This window comes from Aplysia californica, unplaced genomic scaffold (genome assembly GCF_000002075.1).
Source record: "Aplysia californica isolate F4 #8 unplaced genomic scaffold, AplCal3.0 scaffold00155, whole genome shotgun sequence".
In the NCBI taxonomy this organism is placed as follows: Eukaryota; Metazoa; Mollusca; class Gastropoda; order Aplysiida; family Aplysiidae; genus Aplysia; species Aplysia californica.
In genome coordinates, this window is record NW_004797425.1 from 1,014,288 (window position 1) to 1,026,894 (window position 12,607).

Sequence of the window (12,607 nt, forward strand, 5' to 3'; positions counted from 1 at the left end):
TAAGACAAATTTTAGATAACGGTATTTTTGTTCTTTCTTTTGTCTTTGAAATAGGGACGACAATCAAGGGGTAGCATTTGACCTGTCTCAGGTGCCACTCCCACCCTCTGTGCCTGCTGCCTCAACACGCAGTAGTAGGCGATCTTCAGGGTCCCAGATCGAAATGAAAGATGATGACCGGAGAGGAAAACGGAAGAAGAAGAAAAAGAAAAAAAGAAACGGGGAAAGCAGACTGTTTGATCCAGCAGATGATGACGAAGAGGAAGAAAAAGAGGTTAGATATAGTTTTTGTGTTGAGTGTCATCAATAGTGATTTTTAATTTTGTTGTTTCTTTTGTTCGTTGTTGATCTTGACAGTCTTGAGCGAAATCGAATTGAAAGTCCACCTTATAATTGCTTCAACATGAACTTTTGAAGCTTCAATTCTTTGTTTTTCTTGTTCAAATTTTCATTGGATGTGAGTATGTTTTGTGTCTTTTGATTCGACTGTTTCCATCACTATCTTAATCAATGTTGAAATTGGGTTCTGCATTGATTTTTGCCATCGGCTCTGTCATTTATTTATTTATTTTTTTAAATTAATTTTTTTTTTTGGGGGGGGGGGGGTCCTTTGTTGTTTTATGGTGATTAAATGGTGTAAGTTTGACACTGTTGCTTGTTAGATTTTTAGGTGGCTTTTTGGTTTAGTTGTTGGAGCAGATTGATAGATTTTGTATAATGGGTTAGTGTGACGCTGTTCTAGTTAGTTTTTTTTTACTTCATTGTACTAGTTGTTATCATGAGAAATGGGTACAGTACATGTGAATCATCATTACCATAGAGCGCTCAGCCAACTTAATCTTGATTCATATTCTTGCTGTTTGATGAAATTGCAAAATTTGACTATGTGAAACATACCTAGTGTTTGTCGTGCATTTGTGTGATAATCCAAGTCCTTGGAGTTAACGCACAAAGGTTAAAAGAATTGTACACGTTTAAGTTCAGGTGGAGAGAAAATAGTTTTTGAAAAGATTGAGGTAAAGTGATGTTTAATTGTCTATATTGGTTTTGAATCTAATTCCTCACCCCTCCAAACTACCAGCATCATGTGAAGACATAATGGATGCATTTTATGATCAAGGGGAATAATCATGTATGATCAAGGGGAATAATCATGTATGATCAAGGGGAATAATCAATAATTTTGTAGGCTCCTGAAGTTGCCTGTCTTTATTGAAAATGTTGCCAAGTAGTTAATTGCTGAATATTGGATTTAGAATAAGAGGTCAGCACTCAAAAGTGGACAGGAAAACACTGAAATTGGAAGATTTACTTCAGGACTTCAGGACTACTGGAGAAGGGGGTGAAGATACGTCTGATGCTCTCCACAATGGCCACTTCCCGTTGCAAATTTGAAAAGCGGTTTTTAAGCTTTATCTAAAGTTGTTTCCATATTTGTTTCTCATAAGCTAATAGGCTTATAAATCAGTACAGCATGAGTTAAGTCAGTGTCTAATTCTTTTTTTGATTTGTTGCAACATTAAGATTAGTATGTTCATTGTCATAAGAGCCGCCTCACAAACCTGACAGCGGCGAAAAATGTTCTCTAAAAGAAATTTCTTCTTTCACATCCTTTCCTGCTCTGAAACAATGCTCTGTTGTCTGCTTTCGCCTCTACTTTCTGCCCCCATTTCTCTTCTGGGGTTCTGACTCTTTTTGCAGCCTCTCTACTGCTACTCCTTGGCTCCTTTTTACTGCTGTCTTTAGCCACACCCCTGATCTTAGGGTTGGTAAGATCTAACACCTAGCCTTCTCGGATAAGGGCGAAAAATCTCGGAGGTCTCGTGTGCAAATAGCTCATGATAAAGATTCCTTGGTGGTCTAAAATCGATAAAGAATAGGCTTCAGCTGCCACCCAGGCAAATTCAAGATTAACTCCTACGAAACAGAAAATGTTTAATGTGTCCTACACACTCATATGACTTATGCAGTTGCGAGCGCTGTAATACACTTTCCAGAACAAAAAAAAAGCCACCTCAGAACACTAATTTAAGCTTCTACAGACTTGTTTTGTCGGGGATTGTCATTTTTGTAACTTTCTTTCCTGTATCGTAATGTAAAAAAAAAATAAATTAAAGCAGCTCCAAAGTTGCAGGCACAATCCAAATCAGCACTGCTGGCCCATGGTCACCTTGTTATAGAGGGGGGGGTGGGGGGGTATTTGAGACTTATTTTATGTCATAATAAAATGAGGTTGATGTTGGAATTTATTTTTTAGAGAAAATGAAAAAATCGGGCCCACGACATATAGATAACAAGAGACATATTAAATGGGTAGAAAAGAGATTGGGGGGGTGGGGGGTGAGGGAAGCCGTTTCCAGGTGTATTGTAAGTGCAGGGCGGAAATCTTTACGATTTATACAAATTTACAAAATCTAGAAATTGTTGTTTCACTATTCAGTTTATCTTTCATACCAATTTGAAGTTTCAGCACTTGTCTTACCATGTCTTATGTTCATGCTTTGAGTGCCTGTAGTGCTTTATTGGAAGCTGTATTTGGTCTGCAAATCGGGAAAACCCAATATTATTATAATCGCTTTTTGAAACCGCAGACGGCTTAGTCTCCTCATTTGAATTTTAATAAATTTTCTGTGCAAAAATTCTAGGTGGCTGCGTTTTCATGGCATTTAAAATGCCGATCACACACAATGAAATTTGGTTGATCATCCAGGGCCCAGCGTTCGAACATAGTTGTAACAAGGTCAGCCTATTAGTTAAATGAATAGTCTTTTGATGCCTTTCCTGGTCACGGTTCTGTGTCTGTATGTGTGTCTGTCGGTCTGTCTGTCTCCTGTCTCTCTCCCCCCCCTCCCTCCCTAATATGTACTCTATCTCACAAACATGCATATGGACACCGACGTACACACACTTACATACACGCACACACACACACTCACACACACACACACACACACACACACACACACACACACACACACACACACACACACAGGCACACGATCACTCTGCATGTCGACACAGACCGTTCGCAGTTTTTGGCTACATCAGTTGAACGAAGTGATGTGTATATATAACATGTATTTGGAACTTGTTACAAAGTAGACACGTGCTCACACAAAGTAATACCCTTTAGGGGGAAGAAAAAAAATCTAGATCTTAGGCAGTGAAGGATTTTGATACAGCGGTGCAAGGTGCCTTATGGGCTGGTTTCCATTTCGACTCCGGGAACAGTCATTATCTTGGAGGGAGAAAAGAGGGTCGCGTGGGGTGAGGGGGGGGGGAGCAACTATCGATCGCTTTATTCCCTTTAGAGCTGCCACCCACTCCCTTCCTGTGGCACGGTTTGTACTCGTCGTAGGGAGACACGCCCACTCGATCTTTTGTCTACACGGGACTTCTAAATCTAACGCTGTAATGCGAGATTTAGCCTTTCGTGCGCTACGGCTTTGATGCTCTCAGATTTCTTTTTACGTGTACATATATATTTATTATTCTCTTTCATTTGTTTTTTTTTTGGTATAAGTTTTCCGAAGGCCGTAGTCCGAATAACATTTTTTTCATATTCGGACTCGAGTCCGAATAAGAAAAAATTGTTGTTCGGACATGGGTCCGGATAAAAAGGAAGTGTCTTCGTTCTATAGATCTAACTTTCAGTGCTTCCAATTTTCCGCCATTTTTTAGTTTCCCCCACACCTTTTCTGCCCATCCGATGCCCGCCGCCTCATTGATACGCCCCCCCCCCCCCCATGTTTCCCACTTTCTTTGTTGTAGAAAAAGGTAAAATTGAAGATTAGCAGATCTCCTGGCACCTTCATATTATGAGCTTTGTAAAAAAAAAAAAGACATATTCGTTCAAATACACAAGCCTGTGTCATCTCGATTGTTTACCAAGAAAAAGTTGTATTGCTGTGTAGAGCCGAGCATACGGCAACTTTTGATTCCATAGATCAGCGCACAATTCATTACGTAGATCTAGGTCAAGACTAGCTTATTATTGTAATAATGATCAGTTACCGGGGGGGGGGGGGGGCTGACACGTATGCGACGTTCAACGCCTGGACCGATAGCGCCCCCCCCCCCTTCCCCGACACGCACACGCAGCTACACGTGTGCAGGCCGCCCATCCGACCCCGACACACGCTAACGAGCCATCTTTAATTGCTTCTGATGACCTCTTGAAAAAATAAACATTTATAAGAAGCGCTCTAACTTTTCAGGCCGGCCTCAAATTCATCATAAGATAAAAAAAAACTCGGCTCCGGCACAATTTAACGCCATTTTGCCCGAAGTGATCCCGGTCTCTACCCAGCCTGAGGCGAGTCACGAGTGAGGCAAGACAGGAAGCCGGAGTCACGAGTCACAGAAAGTCGGAAGTGATGTCATGCTGGACAAGAATCAGAGTCCGAATAACATTTTTTCATATTCGGACTCGATTCCGAATAGTCACTTCGTTTCCGAATGTTTATTGTATTGAAGGGCGGATGGTTGGCGGATGCCCCGGTGTGATTTGCTCCTTCTCCCCTATCAAACATCTATCGCGTTGTTATCCCTCCTCCCTTTTTATCTTTCTTAATCTCTTGTAACACCTTTTATGTTCGGCACTTATATGACCTTATTGTGTTGCAAGTGTTGGTTACTCTTATTAACACCAAAAGTTTTTTGGGTAATTCCGATCTCGTGACTTAACTACGTTTGTGATTCTTATGGGTGGTTGGTCGGTGTTCTTGTGTTGCCCACTCTTTGCGCTTCAGTTTTTAAATTTTTTTCTTGCGTCCTTGCCGATAGTTAAAGGGTGCCACTGGTAGGTCCTATTTTTTTCGTTCCGTCTATTGTTTCTGTCTGTCTATCTTTCTTCTCCCCCACACTAAATGACGGTTATCATGCCGATGTGCTTCCCTTTCCCCAAAGTCCCACTCTGTATTAGCTGATCATGGTGGAAATGAGACCGTTTACGTGCTGACGCTCCGGAAAGAACAGGTGAATAACTGTAACTGTCATTGCCTTGACGATGTGAAGTGTCTACACCCCCCCCCCCCCCCCAAAAAAAAAAAAAAGAACTTATCTCGCGGAAAATGGAAAATTATGAGAATGGCCTTATATTCTCGCCGTGAAGCTGGCAATGCCATCTCACCATGGGTATGATAAGTCTGATTCCCAACTACTGTGGTTTCGCTACTAATTTAAAAGTCAATTTAAAAAAACCGACATAACTCTGTGTATCACTTGTGCGCGCGGGCGCGAGCGTGTGTGTGTGTGTGTGTGTTGTGTGTGTGTGTGTGTGTGTGTGTGTGTGTGTGTGTGTGTGTGTGTGTGAAAGAGAGAGAGAGAGAGAGGGGGGGGGGGAGTGAGATGTTTGTTGCGGTTTTGCTGGGTTTTTTTTCCGCCGCAGCTGTTTTCAGTTCAAAGAACGTACATTGCTCTTTCTAATTGACGGCAGAATGCTCAAGCAGGGTTCAGTTACGGTAGATGACCGAAGTGGAAAAGGTGTTCGCCGTTATATCAGCAATTGCATCCTTCCTCATCTTTACCTGGTCTATTGTTGCGCCCTATTTTCTGCCTTTTTTCCACCCTGCATTACATGGCCATCTTTGTTTTGGGATTCTAGCAACTAAAACCATTTCATAATTGTTTCTTTCATTTTCTGCGAAATTTGAAACGTATTCTTTCGCATTTTCCTACTATTCTTTACCATAATATATGCTGTTTAATTCACCGCCCATATGTTCCAGAATAATCATAATGACGCTTTTCTTTGGTCCACCTTAACACGGAATCCCAAGAGTTAAATGTTCGACCTTAAATGTTAGCTGTGTAGATTTTCTTGCCATGCCCGTTACGTGGTATCAACTCTCTCCATAGTGATTCCATGGACTCGCGATTCTGTGTTGAGACTGGCTGAATGTCTGACCTATTTTCAGTCGTCAACGAAGCTACATTGTATACGCTGTCTGATTTATCTGTAGAGAAAATATTTTGTGGGCATTTTGAATTTACTTGTAGGTCCTGCTCTCTTCGCCCCCAGTGGGTGGTTGGTGTGTGCTCTGGTATGGTTTGCTCCTTCTCTCCTATCAAATATCTATCGTCCTTATCTCTCCTTTTTTGTGTTTGTTAATCGCTTGTAACACCGCCAATCATCGGCACTATTATGTTGCAAGTGCCGTAAAATGCTGACTAAGACAAAATTACCCCCCCCCCCCCCTCACCCCTTTTAAAAAATTTCTACCTTCCTGACTTTTTCCCCAGCGCTAATGGCGGTTTTTGTGACGATGTGTTTAAATTTAGGGCTTCGTATACGGGTACTTTTAAAAAGTCTACCGTTAAAAGTTTTTAGCCTAATACCGATTCGTCCTGACCGAGCATACTGTTTCTACGACTTTGTTGCTTTGAAAGTTGTTGTTAAAAGATGCCTGTTATTTTAATACATGTAATCTTCTTTACACACCTCTCCTCACCCTCCTCCCTTTCTATGTCTCTCTGCTGTCTCAAGTGTGTCTGCCTGACTATTCCACAAAAAACGCACTTCTCGTCACCATTGTTTTGCTTTGTCCCTCTTATGTATTTTATCTCGTGGACGGAACATTTTGATTTTGATCGAGCATATTGTTCCGTGCTGGGGTTGTGCATTGTTAGCACGTTTGTTTCCGCTGTTGCCGTTGTGCTAATTGAAATTGCTTTTACTTTTAGACTGGCACTTGCATAGTTAGTCAAGTTTTGTCGCTCACATACTTGCATGCCCATGGCTTTCCCCAGATTGATGATGGAAGCCCCTGTGGCCAGTAATGGTTTTTCTTTCTTCCTATCTGTAACAATAAGATATTGACGATAGGCCTTTGTAGTGGGGCAAATGACATTGCCAGGTGCACAGTGGAATAGACAGTGCCACAAATAGCCGACTCCATCCCCGACGTGCCGTAGCGTTCTCGTGTCTGCTTCCAGGCCATCTTCTGTAGTTAATTAATGTTCTGGTACTGTCTCCTTTCGCATTACGTGGACTGGGTTTTGAAGAGTGATTTGAGGAAAATATGCGTTGTCTTTGAAACGACAGGCGATGACACGTTAAACAGCAATTGTCCTCACTACCTCACAACTGGTTGGTTTATCATCTTTGCTTTTGTTATTATCCCCAAGCCTGAAGAAAATTTGTTCACTGTTGTAGTGTTGCCACTTTTGCTCCTGTCTTCTTTGCGTCCTGGGGTTGTTACTCTCCATACAGATTCCCATGTGAGAAGAATTTTTTATCGATTATCTCGGTCTTTCTACTGGAACGTCGAATTCCTCTCAGACCGGGCTGACCCTGACAGTCAGGGTCGAAGCCCTCGTCTTAAATGGTCTACATTGTGTAGATGGGAAATCTGCATTACGAAGATGTTTTCTTTCTTTATGAAGCTTAAGCCCCCGACTCACTATGCAGTTCCCAATCTCAAGACAGTCAGACGATCTCAAGGCGGCCACAAGATGGTCTCACGATCGGATCCGTGAGCGATCTCATTTGTGCCCACACACTACACAGGCTGGCACCTTATCAGAATGCCTCCCACCCAAAGTGAAGTTGTCTTTAGGGTTTTAGTCATTCCCAAAAAGGGGGGGGGGGTATTAACTTGTTCTTATGCACAGTAGAATTGTAAATGGGCTGATTTATCAATGTCATGCTCATACTGTGCCGGAACAACATAGGGGGAACTGCTGCTTTTTCTTTCTTCATCCTTACTGTCGTAATTTATCCTCTACCTCTTTTGTATATTTGTCACTCGTGAACTGCTATTTCTGAGATGCCTGGATAGTCGAAGCATACGTTGTGCTGTTGAGCCTAGAGAGGTGAGCAGAGTAAGCCTGATTCCCCTTTTGGACTTTTCTATTGATATCCACTCCTTGGTGCTCATATATGACCTTATGCAGTTGCTAACGCCGTAAAACCTTACTAAAACAAACAAAACAAAAGTGAAGTTGCTGCAGCCTGTATAGTTTTGAGGATTTCTCTGAAGACAAAAAGGTGAAAACAATTATGGTGCAAACAATGGTTTCTTCGGCGGGAGGAATTCACTCACGCTCACCTTTTAAAGGACTATACTATAACTACTATAAGTTTCATTCTCTAGTAACACCTGTGTTGCAAGTGCCGTAGAACTTTTACTAAAACCAAAACTAATCTGTTCATTCCCTCCTCTTTACTGTGCCTTCTTTACCGTTCAGACGCGCGTTTTCTTTTTCGTCCGTTTCCCCATCGTTGTTTGTCTTTCTCAGTGTGTACTGTTCAGGCGTACATTAGCTTCTACTCGGTTTGTTTCCACTTGTTTGCTCCCCCCGACGGTTGGTGTTGAGTGTAAAAGGAGAGGTTCTTTTCAACTGCACAGCGTTTCATACATGCTGCTTCCCAGCTCTTGGAGTGGGTGGTTGGTGGGTGCTCTGGTGTAGTTTGCTCCTCTCTTTCCAAAAATCCGTCGTCCTGATTTCTTCCCCTTCTTTCCCGTAAAATACATCTAACCTTCCGTACTTATGTATGACTTTATTGTGTTGCACGGGCCGCGGAACGCTTACTAAAACTTAAATGTACATGCTGCTTCTCGAGTCCTGGGGTGTAGGACTTCGGAGGAGGGCAAGGAGGACAGCATAGCAGGTGGGTGGTTGGAGGGTGCCACTTCTTTTCTTTCTCACAATCGTTATTGTCTTTTGTTCTTTCTTTTCTTTTCAGCATTAAAATATAACCGCTGTTGTATCCATGTGCTTCTCCTAACTCAGTTCGTAGAGGCAGAGAGTTTTGTTTTTCTCGACAGCACAACCGAGACTTGAGTGTGTGACTTCAGATTAGGGAAAGCAGAACGGCACGGTAGACGAACTTCGTCGAGAGCGCTGCACGCGTCGCGGTGTGTGCTGCTGGGCTAGCCGGCCAGGATATTATGCATTCAGCGGGTGGTTGAAGGGCGCTACTGACAGGTCCTACTTCTCTTTACTTCTCTACTTATTCACTTTCCCTTTGTTATTTCGGTCTATCAGCCGTGATTTGGGGTGCTTGGCGGGTGTTCTGGTGAGGTTTGCTCCTTCTTTCCTATCACATTCAAACATCTATCGTCCTTATCTATCCTCCTTTTTGTGTTTGTTACTCTCTTGTAACATCTAACAGTCGGCACTTATATGACCTTATTGTGTTGCCGTAAAACCCTTTATTGAAACTAAGTCTGTCTGTTTGGTTTTCCCCCTACACCAAAATGCACATGCATTCTTGCCTTCTCTTCACCTTGAGCTGTAGTGTGTCAGAGGGAAGAGCAGTAAAGTTACCACATCGTAGGGCAGCTTGAAACTGAACTGCACAGTGTACACTCACTGACTCATTGCTACAACGCTACAAACATTTAATTGCTGTTCCGAAAAGGTGATCAAAAGGGTGCAGTGTTATGCTTGTATGTGTTTTGTATATCAGCAGGTTTTTGGAATGTTTCTCTTTCTACTACTAATGGGTATCAGCATGGATGGTTGGAGGGCGTCTTCCCTGGTTAGGTCTACTTCTGTCCCTCTTCTGTTTCTCTTTTTTCTGTCTGCATGACTCTTTCTTTGCACGAACTGACCCGACCGTTATTTTGTCTCAATGTACTCCTCTTTACTCAATACGTAGAAGCAGAGGTTCTTTTCTGCAGCACCACCGAATCTTTAGTGTTTGACTTCACAGAGTAGAGAAAGCAGGACAGCGCGGCAGGTGAACTCCTACTGCTTGTACCCAAACTACGCGATACGTCATATTATTTTGCTGCCGGCTAGCCGACGAGGACATGACATGCCTCCAGCATTCGTCCTTAGCTTCCCTTTGTCTTGAGCTGAAGCAGGCCAGAGGTCAACGCGGTCAACACATGGACATGTATGCCTGCTTGAAACTGAAACACACAGAGAAAACGAACGACAAACACATTGCTACGACGTCACAGATAGCTCGAACTGCTGTTGTTTCGAAAAAGGGACAGAATGAGCACCGTGTGCTGCTGTTGTATTAAAACGTTGCCTCTCTAAAGGGGGTGACCTTGTAAGGCTTGTTGTACCGCAGGTTTTCAAACGGTCTCTCCACTGCATGATATACTTCTGGATACCTGCTCAGGGTATTTTGCCTTGTCATACAAACAGTATACACTGTGTGGAATGGGAGGGGGGGGGGGGGGGTTGTGGAATTTAAACGTTTTTGTTTTCTTGTTGGATGTTGTAGAATCTAGACCTAGTAGTAGTGACAGTCTTTTCCTCCCGTTCTCAGCCCATTCCTACAGCGGTTGTCGTCCTTCTTGTGCCCCCGCCCTGTTTCTGTCTGCTGTTTGGCGGGCGGGTCGGGGCACGCACGGTGCACGCACACTCCCGCGCTCGAGTCAGCAGCCACTCGACAAACGCCAGGCCGGCTGGAGGTGGTGGCCTGATAGGGCGGGCAGACGGGCAGCTCAGGCAGATCTCTGGCTGGCGGGCCGCGCCAGGTCTATTTTTAGCTCAAGCGTCCCGCGCCGCTGGCTGAACCCAAGATTCTCTACTTGGCTGAACGGTTGGCAAATCAACAACCTTCCCCTCGCACAACCTCATGACCCGTTTAGCCTATTATTATTATTAATAATATTATTATGACTATTATAATAATTATTATTACTATACTATCATGTTGGTGTTGTTGTTTTTGCTTCTTGTTTTCTCTTTAAGTGCTAAATAATTTCTCAGTTGTCTCTTCAGACAGAACCTTGAATCTATGGACTTTGGACCCACGGTTCATGACGTGCCATAATTTTCTTTATAAAAAGAACTCGATTGGAAGTTTCTTTTCGTCCAGAGAGATGAACGGGAGAATATAAATTTTGCTTTGACGCGCACGCACACATTTTTGTGTGTATGTTTCTATGTGTGTCAGTCATGTGAAGGAGAGGCAGTTAGGAGTTAAGGGGATATTTGGAGGCTTTTTTGTCGGGGAATTGTGGTTCTTTCTGATGCACAGTGGATCAGTGTATTCGATCCCAAAGCTAAAGGGGGGGAAGGGGGGGGGGGGTAGCATATCTAATCTTTGATATGACATTTGAATAGTTTGGCTTAAAAATCTTCGTGCAGTACCGGTCGTTTGACCCATCTCAAATCTCTAAAAGAATCATTGTCCGCTGCGAGTAGTAGATTGCAAGCGCTGGAAGGGGCCTACTCCTTTTTAAATTGCTTTCCCTCTTGTTTGCCCGTTTACATCTTTCATCATAGTTGTGTACAATGACCGTTATCACGCCTATGTGCATCTCTTACTTAAATTAAGCACGCTCTGCTACCAAAAGCGGGTGGTTGGAGGGCGCCAGGTGTAGATTCAACTTCTTTCCTTACCCTCTGTTGGTCCTGTGTCTGTCTTGCCTTTCCCCTCCACTAAATGGCCGTTATCGCGTCGACATGCTTCGTTTTACCCAAGACTCATTACCCATTTGCGTTTTCGAATAACGAATGTATTCTTTCAGTATTTATGTCTTTTGAACCCATGCATACAAAGCCATTTCCCTTTTCATAACCATGGGGGCTGTGTGCTTCATCGGGGTGCGCATGGGTTTTTGGAGTGCCACTGGTTGATCCTCACTTTTCCTCGGTCATTTCTGTCTGTCAGCTTTGCTCTTTCCCAACACCAAACATGACCATTATCGTGTCGACTTGCTTCCTTGTTAACTTGAACGAAAATTTACCGTCCGTTTACACAATAGACTCTTTATAATAGCAAGACTTCGCATACAACTGTATGAAAATTCCGTTTACACAAAACAGTGTGCTGCATCGGGTACTTGGTTGGACGGTTGATTGACAGTCCTCGCCACTGATTATAATTTGCGGTCCCTGGCTCACATAGTATTTTGATGGTTACCCACCACCATGGCACCTTTTTACTCTCATCACACGTTTGTTTGTGTTCGCCTGTTCGGCACTGGTCGTTGGTGGACGGTTGTCTGTTTCTACTCTCATTTCTTGTTCTTTTTGTCCGACCCCCCCCCCCCCTTTCCCGCCCGCTCTAGCAAAGAAGTATGACGGTTGTCTGACTTGTGATAATAGAGTGTATTTCAAGAACGGGAGAGTTTTTGCTGCTGTTGCAAACGCTCAGTCAGGGTTTTACAGTGGGGACAGTTGATCTCATCTCTCTCTACCCCGTGCCGTGTTTGTTGATAGAATCAAGTGAAACCATAATATTATTAGGTCCTAATTTCTTCTTTTTTTTTTTTTGTTCTGCTTGTTGCTTATTAAAAAGTGGGTAGTTGACGGTTGCTCTGGTGTGATTTGCTCTTTCTTTCATGATAAACAATAAACATCTTTCACCCTTATCTTTTCTTTTCTTTATATGTTACTCTCTTATAACACCTCTAATAATGTTGGCACTTATATGACCTATTTGTGTTGCAAGTGCTGTAAAATTGACTGAAAGTAAACTTGTTTTGAAATATACTCCAGCTAATGCCATTTTCTGATGAGAGAAGGATACAGGAGTGACAAAAAGATAAAGCACTAGTTTGTTCTGTTGTTCTTTGTGTTTCTCTTTCTCTCCCTCCCTCTCTCTCTCTCTCTTTCTCTCTCTCTCTCTCTCTCTCTCTCTCTCTCTCTCTCTCTCTCTCTCTTCTTAAATCCTTACTCTAAAACCATTTAG

The 12,607-nt window shown here is 43.0% G+C and overlaps 1 protein-coding gene across 1 annotated transcript in view; it reads left to right on the top strand.

The window, feature by feature from the left end:
• The window catches only part of LOC101857563, a gene marked incomplete in the record, with an annotated part of 64,856 nt that overhangs the window by 14,940 nt on the left and 37,309 nt on the right, over positions 1-12,607 (top strand). The window contains 1 exon segment of the mRNA XM_005097489.3: positions 55-274. Coding sequence (XP_005097546.2) covers positions 55-274 — 220 coding nt within the window.